We start from the raw sequence: 24,651 nt of genomic DNA on the forward strand, positions 1-24,651 counted from the left end.
TATAACCGTCGTTGAACAGCCGACCCAATTTCATGGGTTTACGACTACTAACGTTCAACTCCGTAGCCTTGTAATTTTGAACCAATCCAGAAGACAAGGAAACTCCTGGATCAGTACCCCCAGTAGTATTGATTTGTTATAAGAACATGGAGGACAAGGGAACTCCTGGATCAAGTATTGGGAAAAATTTGTCTTCGTAGAATACTCTTTGATGGAACCCACATTAGCGTTACATGGAGAGAAAAACCACAAAAATCTTCCACTGTTAGCCTGACGGCAAGTTGACTAAAACCCATGATCCGTCTGCCACTGAGGACATTTTACGTCAGCACCGTGGCGAGCCGGGTGCGGAATTCGAATTAACCAACCATCGCCGGGATTCGAATTCTGGATCAAGTATTGGGAAAAATTTCCCTTAATGGTGTACTTTTTGATGGAATCCGCATTTGCGCTACACGGAGAGGAAAACCACGAAAACTTCCCAAGGTTACTCTGACGGCAAGGGGACTGAAACCCATGATCTGTCTACCACTGAGGACATTTTACGTCAGCACCGTGGTCGGAGCGAGCCGTTCGCGGAATTCGAATTGACCGGCTATAGCTAGGATTGGAGTCCGGTTTACCTCACTGGGAGATGAGCGCTCTATCCCCTGAGCCACCACGGCTCATGCTAGCTTATTTGGAGAAGAAAAAAAATCCTCTTTTTGTATTATCTAATATGCACCTCAGAAACGGAATTTTGACATAATAAGTCATTGCAAAGATGAAATATGAAGCTGATGAAAAAATCCAAATCTTAAAACAAGATCTTTACATAACACTTATATCAGGAAATACTGAACAGTTTGTTTCAGTTTTTCTCCCCTTCATTGTTTAAACATCGCGGAATGAAGGTTTTCTATTAACGCGAATGGCCTGAGTGGGTTTCATAATGAGCCACGCTTGTCTTTTATTAAAATATTAAGTACACTGATATACCTAATAATGATAAAAATGTTGTAGTAAATCTAAATTTGGCTCTAAACAATTTAATGGGGAAATATTTTTTTTATTTTTAAGTTTACATTATCGATGCATGTAAACTGAACTATAACGAAATTAACCTTGGCCAAAGAGTATTTAATTAAATTAGTAAGCATATTTTTAATTATTCCGAGAGGTATGACTATGCACATATAGCAACGAAAAAAATAATATAGTGGAATAGACAGATAAAACAAAACTCTTTAAAGTTTGAAATATTTTTTGAATTGTATTCACGTCACAACATGCCTGCCTAGCTGCTAGAAATTTTGTACATCCATGACCCAAAAATATTTCTAGGTCATAGAAATACATTACAAGGTCAAACATTTAAATACATCTTTAAGGAATGGAAAATTGAACAAGAAATTGAAATAAAAGGGGGTTCGTGTTCTCGGAGCCCCATTTCCCTCCGCTCTTCTTCTATGAACCCATAATTTATCGCTTAAGATCTTCCCTTAAGATTGCATAAAATGCGAATTTTTACTTAGAAGTATGTAGCTTAGCTATGTAAAACTCCAATAACTTTAATAATTTTTTTATGGAATGTAAAAAAAAACTAAATCTTAATTTTTAGTAATTTTCATCTATCGTAGAATATTTTTAGAGTGTATTTCTTCATATTTCGACCCTGAAACAAATAGTTTTATTACATTATTCTGACTCAAAATATTTTTATGCCATTAAAGCTAAAAGTTTTCTTGAAACGAATTTTTTTAATTTTCTCATAAATTTTCATAATAATTAAATGCTCCAACCAACGAGGTTGAATCCAATCATATTTTTCAATTTCTACTATTAGTTCACGCTTTCCCTATATACCTATATATATATAAACTCATGTTTGTGAAAATTGCGACACCATGAAGGACTTAGCAAGTGAGCTGAAATTTTCAGGAAATGCAAAGTAGAGCATAATATGCAAATGATTAGAATTTCAGACCCGTAGCGGATGCGTATGCTGAGCAGCGCCCTCTGAACGGCGGATGGATCCGAATAAATAGACGGCTGTNTATATATATATATATATATAAACTCATGTTTGTGAAAATTGCGACACCATGAAGGACATACGCAAGTGAGCTGAAATTTTCAGGAAATGCAAAGTAGAGCATGATATGCAAATGATTAGAATTTCAGACCCGTAGCGGATGCGTATGCTGAGCAGCGCCCTCTGAACGGCGGATGGATCCGAATAAATAGACGGCTGTAGCGAGGCTTGTATGGTTATCGGTGATTATCTGCTAGTGGTAAACGTTAGCTTAGTAGTTACTTATGCCTCTTCGACGAAAGAGTGCGAGATTTCAACAGTTTACGGAGTTTGAACGGGGGAGAATCATCGATCTTGGTGAAGCTGGATTGTCTTATCGTGTAGTAGCCGCTCGTGTGCAGCGTAACAGCAGCAAAGTAATGCGTGTTTGGAAGCAGTGGACGGACGAGTGTCGGACAACTCGAAAATCCGGGAGTGGACCCCGAAATGTGACGTCAGCTCACGATGACAGACACCTGATCCGCATGGCGCTGACGGACCGTACGGCTCCCTCTAGACAACTGACAGCACAGTGGTCAATAGCTCCAGGTGTTTCATTGTGTGCTTCATTAATTCGTAGACGTCTGCTGCAGCGTAGACTGCGTGCAAGGACTCCTTTATACAGGATCCCCCTCACGCTAAACCATCGCTGCCTGCGGCTACAATGGGCCAATCAGCATAGTGACTGGCGGGCTTATTGGCAGCATGTCGTGTTTTCTGACAAATCCCGCTTTAATTTGTGGTACCATAATGGCCGCTTTCGTGTCAGACGTTATGCCGGTGAACGCCGCCTTCCGGAGTGCATTATCGAAAGCCAGTGAACGAACACCCGGAGTTATGGTCTGGGGTGCCATAGCATATCATGGATGATTTCAATTGCTACGAATTGTGGATAATCTGAACAGCAACCGGTGCATCAGGGAAGTTCTGAAGCCCCAAGCTGTTCCTTTCCTTCAAGCCCTGCCAGGGGCTGTATTTCAACAGTACAATGCCCGCCCTCATATTGCTAGGACTGTTCAATCATTCCTTACATCGCGGCAGGTACAGCTTCTTCCTTGCCCAGCGTATTCCCCGGATAAGTCGCCGATTCAACATGTTAGGGATTTCGTTGGTTGGCGTCTCACTCGTGATCCTCGTCCTGTTGCTTCTACAGACGAACTTTGGGTACGCATACAAACAATATGGCATGCTCTTCAAAATTTGCTCGACTCCATGCCACGCCGTGTAGCAGCACTTATTGCGGCGCTTGGTGGCTACACAAAATACTGATTTCGATCTCTTGTTATTGTTTGTTTGCTTTGAAAGTTTAATCATTTATTTGTACCACTACCACTCAACTGTGTATTAAATTTCATTCAATTATGACGATTCCTTCATGGTGTTGCACTTTTCACAAACATGAGTTTATATATATATATATATCGATATATATAGTTCAAATTTTCAATCGTTAATGTAATCAGGAATAATTGTGAGCCCAACTCAAAAATCCTGAACATTTTTTGAGTAAAATCATTAATGACGCATTTCAAAAAATTAGTGTCTTTATAATTTTAAATCATTTGATATTTTCACAACATGAAACTCTAAAAAAATTATATGCAGCATAACTTAAATTGCAGCATAAGTATCAATTCAAATTCCAATATTTTTAAATAAAATATGAAACTATTTTTATACATAAATATGATCGATGATTTCTTGAAACTTTTGGACCTTGGATTTCCGGGGATTTTTTCCGAAGCACAATCATCTCGGATAAAATACTTTTTATTCATCCACTCGACTTCAAATACATTTTTTTTACACTTGTAGTGGATGACACTTGAAGTTAATACAGTTTTTTCAAATATTAAATCATTCATTAAATTTCATTAATTTTAGATTTATATGGGAGAAATAAATTTCTTTTATATAAGATATTTAGCAGGATATAAATTTAGGAATAAAAATAGTCAGTGGCGTCACTTAATATTGTGATTCTATCATATGTATATACATATTTATATTAATTGCAATTATTTAATAAAAAGTAACTAAAATAAAATTTCTCTTTGTTGACTTAAGTAAGAATTGATTTTATATTAATTGTTTATACTGGAAAAACGGGATTTATTATTAAGAGTCGCAAACCCAAAATATAAATCAGGGGTTAAATATTGGTCATAAAATACAGAATAAATTTTTTACAGACTTTTTTTCGAAAGTGAGTGATTTAAGCTTTTATTTATCTCTTTTTTATTCTTAATATGTTATTTGCTATAGTTTTCATTGCAAATTTATAGGTATATTTTAACCTTTGTAATCAGCCATAATTATCGGTAAGTTTGACTATTTTTCAAGGTGCGTAGCCAGATTTTTCAACAAGAAATAAGCAGCACTTTTAAAACACTCAAAAATAGTTTTAATCACTTTCCAAAAAAAAAATCATAATAATTCATAAATAGGACAAGTGTAGTAATAAAAAAAAAAATTCTATCGTTTAAAGTTATAAACATAAAATCAACAAAATGCAAAAACATTTTCAAAAACTTCACATAATCATGATAAAATAACTGGTTTTTGATAAATATTGCAGAAAAATTGGGAAAATCTTTTTTTTTTTTTTTTTTTTTTTTTTTTTTTTTTTTTTTTGTAATTTATGACGACAATCGTCAAGGCAAAGAAAAAATCTTTTTTTAAAAGATAGAAAATTAGGCACTTCTTACAAACGCCAAATTAAAAAAAAAAGCACCTTTAAGGGCTTTTAAAAAAACGTAAATAAAAAATAAGCACTTTTAAAGTACTTTTTAAAAACACCACGCACGCTGTATTTAATGTGCAAGAAGAAGAAATATGCACAAATTATTGTTTTATAAAAATAGTTTTTATGAAGAAAAAGGAAAAAAATTCAAGGTAACCCAGACGTAATAAAACTGTTACAAAAATATTTGGCAGGTTTTATGGTCAATTCTTTATACAAAAAGGCTCCATTCCACCAACTTGGATAAAACTGTTAACGTTATAACTTCAATAATTAAAAATCATAGAGTAAAATAAATAGGTAAATAATGAACTAATGAAAAAACATGCGTTTTAAAAATTTTGCTTTTCGGAAAAGGAAGTAAGATGTTCACATTGCGTATCTTTTCTTTTTATAAAAAAAGAAGCTATTTTTAAAATAAATGAATGAAAAATTTGAACTGAATGAAATTCGAATTGAATGAATGAAAAATTTCCCCATAATATAGAAGCACCCATAATATAGATATTACCTCTACTCAGTCAAAAATTTTATACACTGACTAATTATTATTACTAAGTGCATAGCTCTAAAAATGCCTTCTGAATTTCTTTCTTTTTTTTTTCAGAAATAAATCAATTTTAGAAATAAATTTGCATTTTCCAGATTTATTAGTTCCAATGAATTGAATCAATGAAAAATCAAATCTGAAAGGAATTAGAGCCAAAATTTCGGTCCCTTAAAGATTCACCATAGCGGGGTTTGACTGTATTTAAGAATTAATTGTAAAGAGAAAAATGTGAAAAAAAGTTTTTAAAAATAATAATAATTAAAAAACGATAATTTAATGCATAAAAAAAAAACCTCTGTGAAGGCATACCGAAAAAGAAAAATCCTTGAAAACCACAAATTTATAATCAAAATCAATTCGGGTGATTGAAATTGAATCTAGTTGGCGATTTATGGCACCTCATGTTTCCTATTCGATCGATCGTTTTCACCGGAGGTTTTTCTCCTCTTTACAGATGATGTCATTTTTTGTTACGTCATCTAGGGGATACCCAATCAAAATCTCCCTTTGCCTATAACGAGCAGGCTGGATTGTTGATACACAAAGATTCCACGCTTCACCAACGGTTATTAAACAGAACCGTAATCTAGTATTACATAAACAGGCCATTATTAGGATTAATATTTGAATCAAATGCTGAAAGCTTAATAATTATTTTTAAATCTATATTGGGTATATATTTTACGATTCATTAATATAATTTATTACTAAGTAATATTAGCTGATAAAAATTTGAATAAATTTTTGTTACTTTATTTATGCTAAAATTATAAATTTTGGCAAGTACGAATTATTCTATATACATTTAACTAAATGTGAGCTAAAAAATTTAAATAAAGAAAAATAGAGTCATATTAATTAAAATAATACAAAAAGAAAGAAAATTTATATATTCCTTCTTTACATTTTCGAGAACTCCATTCCCAAGGCTTATTTATTTTATTTATTTACTTTATCTGTTTATTTATCATTGATTTATTACTTTATCTGTTTTCTATTTATTACAAACATTGGAAAAAAAATGCAAAAATGAATCGTAAATCATCTTTGTTGAGAAAATTCATTACACTATGCAAGTTAAAAAAATAATTACAAAAATGACAATATTTTACTATGAAGTAACATAAATACGTGTATAAAAAAAACTTTATAGTTTGAATTGATTCTATAATTTTACAGAAAAAATTTAGATTAGAAAACATAATAAAGAATTATGAATTCTAAAGAGTTTCATTATAAGCTAGAATAATCGCATAATTTAATTTTAAATACGATTTAATGTTTTATAATGGTCACAATTATTTTTAATAAAAGTATGCGCAAAATTCATATTTAGTCTCGCAATCCCTTCGCAAAAATAGCTTTTTTTCTTTTATTTCCTTTCTCAATTGAGACATGAAAATATTTTCATGATCATAAAAAAAATAATCAATAAATAAATTATAATTGTAAACTAAGTACGGGCAAAGATTAAGTTTTAGTTTTAAGAAAATCAAACTTTCCATTAGATTTTAACTAATTCACGCGCATCAGTTTAATTTTCATAATTTGAATATAGAGACTGGCGAAATTTGGGATTGTTTGAAACAAAGAAGACAAGCGAAACGCTCCAAAATTTTAATAGTAACTAATTAAAAATGAGATCAAAATAGTGAAAAAATATTAGCCTCACCTCTTGAACATCATTTTGTTCTACTAAGAGTATTATTCTGAAAAATTATGATTCACAGAAATGAAGATTTGCAGAGAAGTTAACACAAAGGACGCAGTTTTCTCCTTTAAACACCGGTTTTTTGAGGGAACAGCAGCTGTTAGAAGCCACAATGCTTCCAATGAATGAGATAGGTTAGCCAAATATGGCGACGTTTCTGCAAATTTGGGGTGGATGTTTAACGCCAAATATTTTTTATTAAAACTGGGAAAGTATTATAATGTAATTGAGAGCGGTAAGCTTTTCAATTTTGACGTAGCTAAATATGCATTTTTAAGAAGATGGAAGAAATTCATCTTTAAGAACTAGTCCATTAATTAAGCATTTTGCGAAATGAAAGAATAAAATAAATTTCAGAATAAAAAGCTCATTTGTTTTTTTTATCGTCGATTGTTAAGAAAATTCTTCCATATTTTTTTTCTGATTTAACTGAATCGCTCAGAAAGTGAAAATAAAATATTTTTAGAAAAAAATTTCGTTTATATTTTTCCATTTGATTTTTTAAATAAATGAATTTTATTAAAAGCCTCTTTAATTCTTTTTTCCTTAAAAATGAACAAAAGCATTACAAAACCATAAAAAGAAGTGTAGTAAAAAATGACTGAGAAAACCACAACTGCATCGATTTTACAAATATTGTCTGGGTAATAATGACAAGAAAATTCCGAAATTCGTTTAAAAATAGCAAAAACTCTTAAAGACATAATAAAATATCCTTAGAATAGAAATATTTTCCTATCTTTTGAGCAAAAATTTTAATTTGAAATATTAATAGTTTTTTAAAGTTATGTGCGAAATACGTTATTTTAATTAGCACGTTATTATTAAATACGCATAGTACAAATATAAATACTTATATTAAGAGATATTTCTCTTAATATAAGTATTTATATCTGTAATGAGATGTAATTATCTTGAAAATTTGAAATAAATGTAGTAAGGAGAGGAATCAACATAATGAATAAATATGTGAATACACGAATATATATTTTTAAAAAAATTGACACAATAGTTAACTTGTTTTAATATGAAAAGAGACAGTGAAAATTGCCAACTTTCGCATTTATATGTATTTACACATGGGAACATTCAGTATCATGTGCAACAGGAGAATTGAAACTCCGAGTTGCGTGAAGTTATTTTTGTATTAACGCGAGTATAGATGAAATAATTTATCTAAATTTTTTGTTTAACCCACTTTCGGCCAAAGGTGCATAAGCGCACTATTTCAATAAATATTCTTTATTAACAGTGTAATATATATTTTTAACTAATTTAATTTTTGTGCTACTCTTAAGGGTTCTGAAGACATTTATAAAATATTAGTAATTCAATTGGTATAAACACTTTCTGTTGAGTAATTTTCAAACTACGATAGTTTTTATTTTATTTTATTTATTTATTTATTTATTTTGTTAACTTGAAATGGTTCTTATTATTACCGTTGTTGAACAGCCTGGCGACCTAATTTAGGGCTTACGGCTATTATTGTTCAACTCAGTAGAGTTATAATATTGAACCCAATCCAGAAGACAAGAGAACTCCTGTATCACGCATTGGGAGAAAATTGCCTTCGCGAAGGACTTTTTGATGAAACTAACCCGCATTTGCGTTACATGGAGAGGAAAACCACGAAAACCTTTTACGATTGGACTAATGGCAAGGGGACTAGAACCCATGATCCGTCAACCACTGAGGATATTTCACGTCAGCACTGTGGTCGGTGCGAGCCGGGTGCGGAATTCGAATCAGCCAGCTATCGCTGGGATCGAACCCGGGTCATTTGATTGGGAGGTGAACGCTCTGTCCCCAGAGTCACTACGGTTCTTGAAATGATTTTTGATAAATTCTTTTTGAAAACGCATAATCATTGCACATGAGATTAATCATGTGTTTTTACCAGAATAGAGAAATTTTAGCCAGGTCAAAAAAAAAAAAAAAAAAAAAAAAAAAAAAAAAAAAAAAANAAAAAAAAAAAAAAAAAAAAAAAAAAACGATTGGATTTTTTTAGTTTAAACCAACTTAAAAAAAAACCCGGGTAAAATCAAGAAATGCCAGCTTTCATTAGAACCAATTTTTTCCCAAAACTTTGAAAAAGAGTATAAAACTGTTAATTACTACATTGACATGATTGTATAGTAAGAAAAATGAGAAAAAAACAATGTTTTAAACAAAATATATTAATTATTTTGAATATATATACCACGTACAACTTCATAGAAAATGTTTCATTCACAAAAGATATATAGCCGCATAATTATTATGAGCAATTTATAATAGGATGAATTAGAACATGGAATGAAATAAGTATGGAACAAATCGGGTTAAAAATGCTTGGTTCTAAACCAACCTCGTAAAATCAACCTCGTAAACTTCAAAACGAAAGCAAATTTGAGTAGAAATATATCCGTAATAGTAAAGTTCATCTGTACAGTAAAAATTTAAACAAGAGCATACATAATTTTATTTTTGATGTTACAAACCACTACAACCCTCTGTGCATAATTAAATATAATTATACCGATTTAAAAAATTTCTTTCACACTAAGAGTATATAATATGCACAGAAAAAATACTAATGATTCATTAAATTATCAATGAAAAAACATAGAATGAATGCTGTTTTATGTCCAAACAACTTTACATACACTACTGAAATTTTCAGCTTATCTTTTTCCTCTTTTTGAAATAATTTTTAAAAGGATTAGGATATTCAACAACTCAAAACTGCCTCATATATACATACCTACATATAATGATGCATGTAAATTCTTCACATCATTTCTGTATACCAAGTTTTATTTTAAGAAATTTAACTTCTGCAACTTAAAGATGTGAAAAAATATCTTTTAATACCACCATTTTATAACTTATAGTATTGATTGTTTTCATCAAATTAGCTATTAAACTTATAAAATATTCCATTTTGCTGAAATATTCGGCATGTGATGCAGAGCATCCGCGTATTTACATCAATGGAAGTATTAAATTGTTTACGTTTTGATATTTTAGTAACATTTTTCAGCATTTTAAAATTGACAGTATACTGTAGGTTTACTTAAACTCAATTTTCTCTAAACTTTAAATTACTAATTGAAGTGAAACAGTAATTTATGAAGAAAGTTCCTACCACGGTATAACGTTCTCTAGAGAAATTTATTGCAAAGATACTCGCACAAATTTCACCAAGATAGTTTTTGATCGAATAGTTTTAAAATTTAATGATTAGTCATGCAGATTAAGAGTTCTAACTTTTAAATATTGAAAATTCAGAAATGTTCAAAAGATCGCTGTAAATTAAATCCTGACGGATTTTGATGAGCTTAAGATATATTGCTCTCTATACTTAGAAAATAAATCATACCGAGCACGTGTTTCATACAGTTTTTAATACCTTAAACATTGACATTGAAGAGCAAAAAAATTAAATTTCAAACAGTTTTCAATAAAAAAATTTATTCAACTATACAGTAGACCTGTTGTGTTGTTGTTTCTAATGCCACTTGCCAATATCAACAAGCTTGCTATGAGTATCCAAGTGCATTTTTAAGGCATACGGTGAGTTTGAGCCACACACACGTCTCAGTCCGTTTTACATTCATACTCCATGCATTCATCCACAGATAGCAATTTTGACCTGAACCAGAGAACTATCTATCTCCAATTCAGTACCGCCAGATCTATTGATTTGTTATGGGAACTTGGAGGACTTTGTGACCCAGAGAAATTTAACGTCACCATATAATACACTGGGATTCTTCGGCCGGCGGGATTGAACTCACGCTCTCACGAAGACGAACCCAACGTCCTGTCAATCAGGCTATCCAAACCTCCCCTGTTAAAATTACATATTAAACGGCTCATTCTTTGATGAAACATTATTTTGAAGAAATTGTTTTGTCACAGACCTTAAACTGAAAATTCCAAAGTGAAAATTTCGTCATATTTTCGTAAATTATTTTAAACATTTTTATTTCTTCCAATGCAATAACCAAAATAACACAAAACCTAGTTACTTACAAGACTACTGCGTCAAATATGATGAAGTTTGGCAGCTAAAAAGTTTTAGTAAAAACAATTACCATACCCAGAGGTATACAAAATTTTTATCAGCCACAGGCGATTTGAAGGATTTAAGCATGTTATGGAATGGAAAATAGCGCAACAGTTTTTTTTCTTTTTCTTTTTTTGCTTTCATGTTAAACTTTGAAACAATAAAGGAAATTAGCTAGAATTTTTTGGGCACCTTGGCAACCGGGATTTGTAAAACTAGCCATAATAAGTTTAGAAAAATTGAATGAATAACAAAGTTTGTTATTTAGGTTTTTTTTTCCTTTTTAAATTGTTATAAATTGTTGAAATAAAAAAAAATAATCAGAAACAAAGTAAAGGTTTTAATCTTTAATAAGGTTTTAACCCTTAATCCATGAGTCATAATGACCTGAGTATACAATACAATTGGGTGGGTAGCAATTAAGGGCTAACTATAATTCAATGAAAATTATGATTAAGAAAGTAATAATATTTTATAGATAAATATAAAATACCCAGGTTTTTTTAGCTTGGGGCAAATATACTGGGTATTTACCACAGTTAATACCCAAAATTTATAAATACCTGAGTATTTATGAATTCCTAGGTATTCAAATACCCAGGAAAAAAAATTCAATGATCATGTTTTTCTTTTGAGTTTCACAAAATTATATATATTTAAGGTATAATTAAGTTTTGCTTACATTGTTAATAGTTAATTAGTTATTACTATTTAGTTATTAGAAGAAAAATTCATTCAACTGGAACATGTAAATTATTGTAATCATTGTATTTTTAGTTTTTATTTGAGACTGGCTATGGTTTAATCTGCCTGAAGTTCGCATTTCGATTCATAATTCCAAATATTTGTGGTTTCAAAACTAATTTCTAAACTACGAAATTTTGCAAGAAATATATTTTAAAAATGCAATTTTTTTTCATCAAATTTTAAGTAATTTATTTTTGAAAATTTATTGCACAAAACTTTTGCTGCATGTGAATAATATGTAAGCAAAATATCAAATATTTTAAACTTACTTTTTAAAAAAACTCATTTATTTTATATAAAATAGTTTTTTTTTTCTTCTTTTTTTTTTGTTAATTTAGATGCGAAATTTTCACTTTTAGTTATATCACTTATATTAAATTTATAGAATTAATATAAATAAACAAATTTAAGAAATTTTAAATTAAGTCTCTGTGCCTATTTAATTATTCTATTTCATCCAGTTTACACCATTGTCAAGGGAAAAAAATGATTTTTATTTCTTGGAAAGCGCTCAACCTTCACATAAATCACTTTAAACATAAAGTCTACTTTGCGACATTGCACAATGCAAACCTTTTTACGATACTTTTTCATGAGACAATGCAGCTCCTCTACTGGGTCTATTTATTTTTATTTTTATTTTTTAACTGATATATTTTAAGTCTTAATGTTCATTTTTGAAAAGTAAGAAAAGAAAGAGAAATAATATCACATCTTTAATGTGATATTATTTCCAGAACTAAAAGCAAGACAAAACATGGTTGCATGCTTTAAAAGGAGAAAAAAAAAGCCTGAATTTGGGAACAAAAGAAGAGGGGGGGGGAAGCCTGAAGGCAGGGAAAAATACCCATTTATAAACCTACCCGGCCAACATCTATAGATACACTACTAAACGTATCTTTTGTTCTAATATTTTAAGGAATAACATTAAAATATCCAACGGTTAATTTAAAAGTAAAATAAAAACTACAAACCAATAAAATATAAATTTTAGAAACGGATATAATGAAGTACAAAAAAATTCAAGATTTATTTGTTACGAACTGTAAAGATTATTTTAGTTGAAAACGAAAGCAATTATTTCAAAAAAAAATTCGTTAATGTAATTAACTGACCTTTGCTTCAGCATCTTGAGCTTTTCTTTCGGCTCTTCCTACTTTATCACGTAAATCAGACAGCTGGAGAGAAGAAAAAAAAATATAATAAAAAAGTAAAATTTCAAACTTTCGCAAAAAGAAAGAGAATAATAGAAAGAAGAGGGAAACATTTGAAACTAAAATACAAAACTACACATTCGAACTAACAAAATTAACATTTCGTTAATTCGAATTTTCGGTCACCTGAGCTAGCTTCTGAGCTATATCTCTGAGATTTAGTGCAGATCTAAGTATGAAGTCATGCAAAGCTAGCTCTCCTTGACAAACTGGAAAATTTCGGTTGTAACGAACTAGCTTAGAAGAGTGTCAAGCTAGAAATGTTGTATTCTTTTCCAATAGGTTTTATATGATAATTGCTAGGTTTTATATTATAATGCCGAGTAGAGTGAAATACGTTTGTTTTTACTTTAAGTAATTGGAATTTCAAAAAACAAAAAAGTTTGTCTTTATACGCTGAAATGCTCTGCTATATTATCAAACAGAAATACTTTAGTTCGACAGAAGAGAATACCACAAGGTCATGGAGAACAATATTTCTTTAAAACTTCGATTTGATGCATTAGATGTCGTTGTTGTCGTCGACAAAGGGGGTACAATTATTCTTGTTTTTTTTTTCAATGGAGCCATCTGTGGTCAAGAATTAGACTTTTGCCACATCCATACGTCACACCCGTTTATAGGGCGGACCCATTCATGCATTCATTAATTCATCCACAGATCGTAATTTTGACCTGAACCAGTACCCCCAGAGGTATTGATGTGTTATGGGAACACGGAGGACTTAGCGACTCGACAGATTTAACGCGCAATAGTCAACATTTACTTCACGGGGAGTCTTCAGCCTGCTGGATTCAAACTCCTGTTCTTACAAACGCGAGTCCAGCGCCATGCCAACCAGGCTATCCCGGCCATGCTAACCTTAGAGTTTCGGATGCAAAGAAAACAGAAAAGAACGAAATAAAGTCGAAAACTAACAAACGTATACTGTTACGCTAGTGTTTACCTTTAATTTTAAATACAACTTTGGAAGAGAAGCTTGGAAAATATTAAACTCGAATTTTGAGCCTATTTCTAGAACTGCTAGGATTGTGGATGAATTTTATAATTTGAAATTTAACCCCGGCTAAAGAATCATTTAGATTATTTTGTTGTCGAGTTCGAAACAAGCACAATATTATTGAAGAAGTTGGATTTGAAATTCTCGATAGGTTTCTACGTTTTCATTTGATTAGAAATTTACCCGTAGAAAATGATGGAATAGTGCACGTTTAATATCGTTTGGATGATGATAATAAATTCACAGCAGAAGGAATTACTGAATCTGGCTGGATATCTTAAAGAAATAAAGATCACAAGTTGAATGTCTCAGATAATGCTTATAATGTTGAATCTGAACAAGGTTTTTCAAGACAGAAAAAAAAATTATACCAAAACACAGAGGAGCTGCGTTGGACCCTAAATTTTGTAATTATTGCAAGAAGAAATATAGAAAATAGACAGCCTTCAAAGAAGCAAGAAAATGCAAGCTTTCATCAAAAAATAAACAACCTACAATAAAACAGGATATATTTTATAGCTAAGCACCGATTGAAAATACATTTAAGGCGCGCCGGCCTGGTGGCCGAGCGGTTAGCGTGCCTGACTGCGAAGCCATAGGCTGCGGGTTCGAATCCTGCTCTGGGCATGGATGTTTCTCTCTCTCTCTCTGTGCTGTCCTCTGTTGTGTGTGTGAATGTGGCCCACCCTATAAACGGGTTTGTGGCAGTGTGGCGTGGGCAATGTTGCTTCTGGCATAGTATAGGCAAAGATTCAAATTCAGTGCCTGCCATTGAAAAAAAAAACATTTAAGGCGTGTTGACACGATCTAGTACTTAGATCAAAGTAGGCGCGCGCATACAAATTACATCATTAAAGTAAATAAAACAAAAGCGGGAAACGCGAAATTGCAGAGAAAATGCTAAGAGGAAAAAACAGTTACACACTGTAGTTGAGAGTATAATATATCAAATGAATGATCTCGGCTCTGTAATTTTAAAATTCATTTTAATTTTAAAATTATTTAATGAAGCTTAAAAAATAAAATCATATTTAAGAATATACAAAGTCTTCAATTATTTAGTAAAAATAATACTTAAATAATACTTAATGTATAATATACAGTGTGTTTTGCAAAGACCGCTCTAAATATGTATTTTCATAATACTTTTCAAAAATGAGAACAAAAAATATGCACATTAATATTAGTATTTAGGTATAGAAAAAACAAATACAATAATTAAATTCTGGCAAACTACAGTTAAAAAAGGCAGATGTAATAAACATTAAAACAAGTTTAATTGAATGATGAAAATTGGAGGTGTTTTTAATAATTGTTTATTCAAGTCCTGTTTGTTTTTTTCCTAGATCAAATTTGTCTTGTATATTTCCACTACCTTCCTTTTTGTACTGTGATTTGTCCAATTTCATAGTGATTTTGATTTTTTTCCCTTTGCTAAATATTAAATTGCAACGCCCAATGTGTAAGCTTTTTCATTTTTTTTTTTTTTCATTTCATCTCAAAAAACATATTAAGAGTAATCCTCACGAACCACCCTGTGTATATCCTTAATCCCATTTCGGAAATCGAATTCCCTTATTGCCAAGATAAATTAAAATTTTAATTTATGCATTTTGTAAATATTGTTTTAATAGTAATGAGAAATAAAATACTAATTGAAGAAGTAAGGTTTGAACAAATCTCTCTCTTTTTTTTTGCCCCGCAGTGGACTGATCGTTAAGACACGGTTCCCAGCAGATCACCGAAGTCAAGCATCACTAGCTGCGGTCAGTGTGCGGGTGGGTGATCACTTGGATCAGTCTGCGTAGGGACCGAGGGTGTGCGGTATGGGTCCTCGTTAAACTGTGCTACCGTAAAGCACCTCGACTTCGCGCGTAGGTCGTCGGGCTACCGAAGCGGGGGTGCCATCCCCTCCGCAGAGGATCAAAATTGTGATGTGTCTTCGGATCATCCTCCGGGATGTTTCCCAGACCGCCGCCAATAGCCCATTATGCAACTCTAGTGCGACGTAAATTAACAACAAACAAAACTCTCTTTTTTCTTTCTTTTTAATATTTAAAGCAATAATTTACTTTGTGTATTTTGAGCATGGCTTAAATTTGTTTATTATTTTTTTCTAAATGATAGCTAAATGGTAGACGTTTTAGTTTTAAGCGAGTAGTATAGACAATTATGAAACCCTGCTATTACTTTTAAACAATTAATTTTACTAAAATATCTTTGGAAATTAATGAGTTTTTTTTTAATTGAAATGATTGTTAGAATCTAGAGTAAATTATTCGGGGAAGTTGTTGGTTATTAACAGAAAGTTTCGAACTATTCTTTAAAGACGCTGATTGTTTAGTAAACGTTAATCGCTTCTTCTATAGAAATCACAAAGAAAGTATAAGGACACAGTAACGTAACAGCATAAAAAAAGTTGAATTAATTATTAAAAAAATTTATTAAAACCCTTAGTATGTGTCTTTTTTTATCTTAATACTTTTAAATAATGTATAGATAACGTTGAAGATAGTTGACGACTCTCACTCAAATCATAGTATGCATGTGACCATTATTATTGTATTTTCTCCATTCGCTGCTATATCATACAGATGAAACGTAAGTTAAATAAACAGTTGCATTTTAATTGTTTTGATACAATAAGAAGGTATTAAATGTTCTCTATTATATAAAAAACTGTATTAACACTTTTACTGTCATCAATATTCTTCTCACCACAGAAATTTCCTAGACACACAGGCTCTTTCTATGAGTAAAAGAAATGCTAATTATTCTTTTATAAATCAAATCACTATTAAAAAAATAACAATAGCATTTTAAACCATATTTTTACCTATACATAAAGCTCTATTTGCAGGGACCGATCAAGACAATTCGGTCCCAAGGCCCACTAAATTTTCTAGGCCCCTTACAAGACATTTTTGAAATTAAATTACTGAAGAGTAGTCCTAAAAATAAAAAAATTATCTATTGAACTGCATGATTCAAGAGAGACATTCTAAGAAATTTTGAAAGCAGAATTTATCTTTAAAAAATCAGAAAGCAGAATTTTGAAGATTATTTTTTTAAGAAAAAGTTTATGTATCTATAAATTAAAGCAAAATATAAAACAAAACAATGATATATCAAAATAAAAATGGTTAGGTAACCACAAACAATTGAAATCAACGATTTTTGCTAAAAGTCACTGATTACCTGAATTATTTTTTTATTGTAAGCTATAATTATTTTTTAATTAGTACTTAAACCAACACAAAGCTAGCCAACCTTTACTAATTTTTGAGGCCCTTTAAAAATTGTGGGACCTAGGCCCATGCCTATTGGGCCTAGGCTATAATCAGGCCCTGTCTATTTGTTGAAAATGAAGATGTAGTTGACGATGAAATGATGATTTGTTGTAATTCAATGTAATGCTGTAATTCAATGTGCCAATGACGATGAAGTGATTTGTAATTCAATAACGTTCTTACCAATAAAACTAAGAACTGGCGCTAATATGCTGCAAAAAAAATGGATTTCAGTGGCGCCGACAAATAAATTTAGTAAATAGTACATTTTTCAATAAATTTAGAATAAAGGTGGTCCCGATGAGAGGTTTCAGTGCGCAAAACTTAAAGAAATCAATATTTTTCTTCATGTAAAAGTCTATAAATAGTCTAGAAATAACTCCAACTTATTAGGAATCAAATGGCGACAGCCTTATTTTAAAGTTATTAAAAGAATATTTGTTTCTAGACATATCGTTTATTGAAACTTTCTATCAAGTTGACTAAAATTTTTTAGCTAATTCCATTGAAGGCCTATTTCTTTAAATTATTGAAAAGAGCTTTTTTTTATTTTAACTATTTCAATTTATAATTTAAAACCCGCTAGTTCGATGGATTACTAGCGGAGCCAGATTTAAGACAGGTGACGATGAGAGATGTTAGAGAATAATGATGAAACAATTTTTGTATATATGCGTATACTTTATTTTAAAACAAGAATAAAAAATTAATGTAATAATTATTATTCAATTGCTTATTACTGTTAACAATTATATAAAATATTTTTTATCCTTCAATTCCACAATAATTGTGACTAAAATACGCTCAACAGACTGTTGTTTTTGAAAAAAAAAAGCATGAAATAAAGCACACTCTTCTCAAATACGCCATTTTTACATCAAATTGTACCTCAGTATGGTTTTCATATAGATAATGTTTTTGGATATACCATAATAGAACAACACAATATACAAAAATGCACGGAATAATGCGAAAGCCAAGTGGCTTCATGGTCTGTCCCAGAATTTTTTTTTTTTTCTTTTTTTTTTTTTTTTTTAAGTTTTACAAAATTATTTTTATTAATATTTAGAATAATATAAAAGCAAAAATAATTTATAATGCTAACAATAACTACGCTTTGTACAAACAAGCCTCTTAAGAAACATTATGACTCTGACAACTTTAATGAAATCACGATTTTTAGCGATTAATATACTATTGTTATAACTGTTTTGAGTTTGTAACAGCTATTCACGACTGCTAAGTTTTGCCAATTTTGCTCCTTTAAGTTAATTACGAAAATAGCGTAAAATCTCACTATTAAGAAAGCCACAGTTTTGTGAAAATGAAAAGAGTTTGCGATTTAATTTTTCAAAATTTAAAAAGTCACTTCAACGCTGAATATTTGTCTCATAAATAAATGAAAATTATTTTTTATTTTAAAAGATTTTCATCTATCTTAAAAAAACTCGTCGGCGATTTCATAAAAAGTTTAATACTTTTTAAAAAATATTTATGGTATTTGTCCGTTTTGAAACCCAGACAAAACTGCTTAAGGATAGCATATATACTTAAAAATTAAAACCCCACTTAGAATTAAAGTTTAAATTCGAATAAAATATATATTAGGTGGCCCAGAGAGTAACGTCGTTCCGGTGCATTTGATATTTGTTTTCAAAATTGTATTTCTAATCAATAATGTATTCACCTTCGTTAGCAACAATCTTTCAATGCCGGATCGAAAATGAATCGAAATGGGTAAAAAAAAATGAATTGGTTTTTAAGACTAACGAATGTTTAATGCGCCGAAACGACATTACTTTCCGATCCCCCTAATATTTAAATTCGAATTTCGACTCTGTGGTTTTCGAAGGCGAAAAAAACTTCTTTTAACACCCTTCATGTTTTTTTACCAACCAGTGTTCATTCATTTATTTAAGTTGGAAGGAATGAACAATAAAAAAAAAAACAATTTTGTTCTGTCAACGATACATTCTCATCTTGTTAAAGAGGGGTCGGGAATTCTCGCAGCATCGTTTATTTTTAAAACAAACGACTGGTTATGATTAAAGTTAAAACATGTGAAAAGAACTTTCTGTTTCAGAGTGTTATTAGGTGATTAATCAAACGAAACACATGGAAGGTGAAAAACGCGAGGTCTCTAAAGAATTTCGACTTACTTCCGCTAATGGCAACTTCCGCAATTAACGCTAGTTTCCTTATTAATAAGTAAAGAAGATTCCATTTTAACAACTTGTTAACAGTAGCGTAGCCATTAACAAACACTTTAAAAAAGAGTGACGGCAAAAAAAAACAGCAATTTATTCGTTATTCCTTAATCAAATAATCTAACCATTAAATTATCTAACCAATCGAAATTTTTTTTCAGTTTTATAAAAGTTAAATAATTAAAACTTAAATATACATAGTTTAAAACATGTAAAACATAGTAAGGAGTATATGTTCTGATATGGAAGAGAGTACATGTTTTGATACAGTAAAATTGTTAGAAAAACAAACGTTTTGTAAGACAATTACAGCGGAGAATCCAAATTAATTGAACTAAATTTAGAAACTAGGGCAGAATCGGTTATACGGCACCAAACGACATAATTATCCAGTCTTCTCAAATACAATACATGTTCTGCTAAAAGGAGACAACCCTCTGAAAATTGAACTAAAATTTAAGATGTTTTAGAAGTTGTGGTTTACGCTGCAGTTAAGTTCAATTAAGATGTTTACGTTGCAAAATTTGGAAGTTAAAGAAAGTTATATAATTCAGAAAAAAAAATAGAATATATAGTCATGATTCGAATTTTAATTTTTTTAGTCTGAACAAGCCAGAGGTATTTCAAATACGGATAAGCACTATCGTAAACACAATAAGGATTTTATTTTGGATAGTAATTCCGCCGAGCTCTGTACACATTTAAAAACTAAATAAGCTACATTGTAAACAAAACAAAAATTGCTGGTGTAGGGAGCTAGTGTATTTTCCCTGTAAATCCAATATTACTTATAAAAATTTATGAAAGGGAAAAAATAANTTAACTTTCAGGACAAACTTAAGTACCATCTTTGAATTTTTTTATGCTCTCCTTTTATTTGCAATCCTTAAATTTAGATATAATCTATATTTTCAATTTGCATTCTTTATGTACAATCCATGTTGTATGAAAGTATTAAAAAGCTATGAAATATTTCCAATGTAGGAGTAATTACTTGTATATGTGCAATTTATATATCCACACATTAAATTAACACTTATTTAATGGCTCCGAAAATGTCTTGAGTTCTTTGTAAACTAGTATGCGTCAATTTCAGCGCAGTTTAAATTGCTTATGTTTATGCAGTTCATCTGTAATTTTAATCAAAGCAGAAATGTTTTACTTGTTGAGTGCAAAACTGTTGAACATTAAAAATGCTACTCTTTTTTGAGTTAAAATCATTTGAATTGTCTTCTTACATATCCTTAACCTATATATATATATATATATATATGAGAGTAAAGGACCACTCTATTGTTCGAATCTGGGGTTCAGGTCCATTGTTCGAACCTATACAGAGTCGCCACGCAATGAGGATGGTTTTAAAATCAAATCAAATATGTTAGAAAACCGGCCTTGTTGAGAAGAAAGCTGCCAGGGTCCTCTATTGACAATAACTACTTACTACTTGTCCCGCATAATTAACTGCCGAAGTTAAAGATTACTGAAAAGTAATTTTACAGTAATGTTGACCTCAGACCTTTCCTGAATTTTTTACAGTAAGCTTTATGAATCGTCTATTTTGGATAACATTCTTCTGCTGGCAACTCAGGTATAGACACCGATTCACTTTATAAGTTTCCTGGATTTTTAGCAGTGTGCATTTCAATTTAAATATTTCGAAAGTATTCTTTTGTTGATAGCTCAGATTTGGGAGCACAAAAATATGAATAAAAAAAAAGGTACTAGAAACAGCAAATAGATTTGTTAAAATTTTCAGGAACTATAACGGTACTAAACAGAAAAGTCACAACGATTTAGATTCACCTCAAAAGTTTTCCGGATTTTTTTAAGGTGCGCATTTCAATTTAAATATTTCGAAAGTATTCGCTAGTTGATAGCTCAATTTTGGGCAAAAAAAATTATATATTATTAAAGAACATGAGCCGTGATGGCTCGAGGGATAGAGCGTTTGCCTTCCAATGAGGCGAACCGGGTTCGAATCCCGGCGATGGCTGGTCGATAATAATCCGCATCTGGCTTGCACCGACAACAGTGCTGACGTAAAATATCCTCAGTTGTAGACGGATCATGGGTTAGAGCCCCTTTTCCATCAGGCTAACCGTGGGAGGTTCTTGTGGTCTTCTGCTCCATATTACGCAAATGCGGGTTAGTTCCACCAAAAAAAAAATCCTCCACGAAGGCAAATTTCTCTCAATACTTGATCCAGGAGTTCCCTTGTCTCCTGGATTGAGTTCAAAATTACAAAGCTACGGCGTTGAACATTAGTAGTAGTAAGCCCAAAAACTTGGGTCAGCTGGTCAACGACGGTTATAAATAAATATAAATAAAATAAAGAACACGCTAGAGAGCGTAAACAATATATCGTTTAAAATTTTCAGGAACTAAAACGAAACCAAATCGAGACGCAACCAAATTTTCACTATTTACTATTAAGCCGGAAGTTAACAAGCACCAAATGTATTCATCTTCTTATAATTTGTACAATAGCATGTTTCCGAGTGTGCAACTTTAAATTTTAATTATCTCCATCTAGGACAAAGCTTTTTGAAATTAGAGCATTAGAAGAACAGATTTATAATGAGATAATGACTTACGAGTGTGACACAGGCTAAAATGTTTCGTGCAACAATCGTTTGAAAACTATTTAAAAAGGCTTTGCAAACAAATTATCATAATCTCGTATCTACGATAAATACAGGCAATTGCATTGGAGATGGTATATATTTGAAATTTTATTAGTAATGTATAACTTTCACATAAAATGAATTTTTGAATGGAATAACTATGCCATATCGAAAATTACAGCAGAACCGTGGTTGTCGATTTAATTAATTAAAAAAAAAATCGATTTTCATCTATTTAACACTAAACATACCAACACTTAATATAAAGGGGAGAGTCGGGTAGCCCCGCTCACTTAAGGAGTATTGCTTATATTTCTGTATAATATTGAGTAATAATCAATATTTTTGTATGTTTCTATTGTTTGACCACATAATTAAATAATGCAAAGAGAATAAACAATTGACTTGAGAAAATATTCTATACATATAAAATTGACGTTGGGCGGGGGTACCAGCTGGGCGGAGCTACCCGACTCTTATCTACCTATTTCTACCATAGCCGGTCAAATGATCGGACTTTGTTTCTTGATTGAATGTATGAAATGTGGATATTAGGAAGGGGAAAAAAAACTTCATTATAATCAAACAAAATTGTATATTGCCAATTTTTATGTATTGCAAACACAAAGAATAAAAAAAATTATTTCCATTGTACATTATTTTCCACAAACATATTTCTTCTACTTATTATTATTTCTATTATTCTTATAATTGTAAGAATTAAAATTGTCACTTTTTCTTACACAAAAATGCTAATTTAAAATTTTAGGTACTTTCTTAAAAATTTGAATTCACAGTTATTCTGATTGAACTAACTGCGCAACAGTTTTAGCAGAAATGAGCAACTAATCGAATGCAATACGTTGAACAAGCATTACATCGTAATTTATGATCCAATAACCTTATAAAGCAATAAATTGTTCTCCCGGTCAAATGAACTGTTGTGATAGAAATAGGCATACGGCAAGTAGGACTGGGCTATAAATCGATGTATCGAGACATATCGATTTAACGCATATATCGGCAAGACGATACAGCGACTTTCATTCAAGGCGATGCATCAGAAATCTGATTTAAGCCGTCGAGTAAAGGCAACGAGCGCAAAACGATATAGCGATATAAGACGCGCAAGGATATAAGATAACGATATAGCGATATAAGACTCTTCTCTTACGTTCCGATGTCGACTCGCGCTGTGGAAGACGATGTTCGTTTCGTTATGTTGAAATGGCCTTGATAGATGAGCTGTAGAATCAGAGTTTTGAGAACACATATCGTTATATCGGATGTTCCTTTTCGCACCTTATAGCTTTATTTTCTTTGTCGCGACTTTTCTTGTAGATTATTTCAGTGGGACTAACTTCGTGATCGCCGATGTTACTTTGTTCTGAAGGCAATCTATTATTGAAAAGAATATAAAAAAAGAGTTTCTTCATTAATTAGATAAGTTGTTTCTAAAAAGAAAACTTCTTTTTATTTTATGTGAAAATTATCGGCAATCTAATTTAGGTGCCCATAAAGAATTGAATTTGTTAGGTTATTTTTTTACTTTCTTTTAATTTATTAAAAACTTTTTGGATGATACTTCGAATAATTTAATGAGTTTTTATTACTGATTTTAAATTTATAAATCTTGTTGATCTTATTTTTAGAAATAAAGTTAAAACAAAATTTATTTTTGTCATTTGGATTTGGACATAAGTCAATCAACTTTGTTTATACAAANTTAACTGTGAAAAAAATCGTCGATTGATCATTTTAACCAAATACGTTAAAACAACAGTAAATTTATTCGCGCCATCTAGGTCTTTCGCCATAGAGAAGCGTTAGAAGCTCAAAGCTCATGCGATAATGGAAATATAAATATTATTCCATATCGTGTGAGCTTTGATGGGATGCATGGGATCTCCATCACCATCTAGGAAGACTAAGATATAAAAAGTAAGTATTTCATCATCAATCATTTCATGTTATTATGTATTGTATTTAAGTTTGAATCCCTCGTAAAAATTTAATTTTGAGTACATGTGTTCTTATGCAGTGTCAAGTGATAAGTAATTTTTTTCTGAAGNGGAACCGTGTCTTAATGATCAGTCCACTGCGGGACTGTGTTCTTATGCAGTGATAAGTAATTTTTTTCTGAAGAAAAACGATAGTTACTTTTTGTAGTCAGCAATTTATTTGTTTTAATCGTTATATTATTACTAAAAAACTTAAAATGTAAATCGCTAATGCTGTAATATTTTCATAATGTGCTTAATTTAACGCCATTGCACTTTAATATTCTACTAGCAACGAACTTTGATTTTCGAATGAAAGCACAATTCTTAATTAAATATATTATTACTATTGAAGTTTATTCATTGCATAAGAAATATTATTCGTGAAAGTCTAATACAGTGTTTCCCAACCTTTTTTGTACCATTCCCCACCTAAGCCTTTCTAAAATTCTTAT

At 30.9% G+C, this 24,651-nt stretch overlaps 1 protein-coding gene across 5 annotated transcripts in view; it reads right to left on the bottom strand.

The window, feature by feature from the left end:
* LOC107446025 (uncharacterized protein CG43867) overlaps positions 1–24,651 on the bottom strand; it is a 200,583-nt gene that overhangs the window by 74,724 nt on the left and 101,208 nt on the right. For 2 of the 5 annotated variants that reach the window (XM_071188136.1, XM_071188135.1), the window contains exon 3: positions 12,974–13,036. The exons of 2 other annotated variants lie outside the window; for them this stretch is intronic. In XM_071188136.1, coding sequence (XP_071044237.1) covers positions 12,974–13,036 — 63 coding nt within the window. Of the gene's footprint in view, positions 1–7,018; positions 7,195–12,973; positions 13,037–24,651 lie in introns of those variants that run through there. One more of the 5 variants, XM_043051765.2, reaches the window with a different exon arrangement.

This window comes from Parasteatoda tepidariorum, chromosome X2 (assembly GCF_043381705.1).
Source record: "Parasteatoda tepidariorum isolate YZ-2023 chromosome X2, CAS_Ptep_4.0, whole genome shotgun sequence".
In the NCBI taxonomy this organism is placed as follows: Eukaryota; Metazoa; Arthropoda; class Arachnida; order Araneae; family Theridiidae; genus Parasteatoda; species Parasteatoda tepidariorum.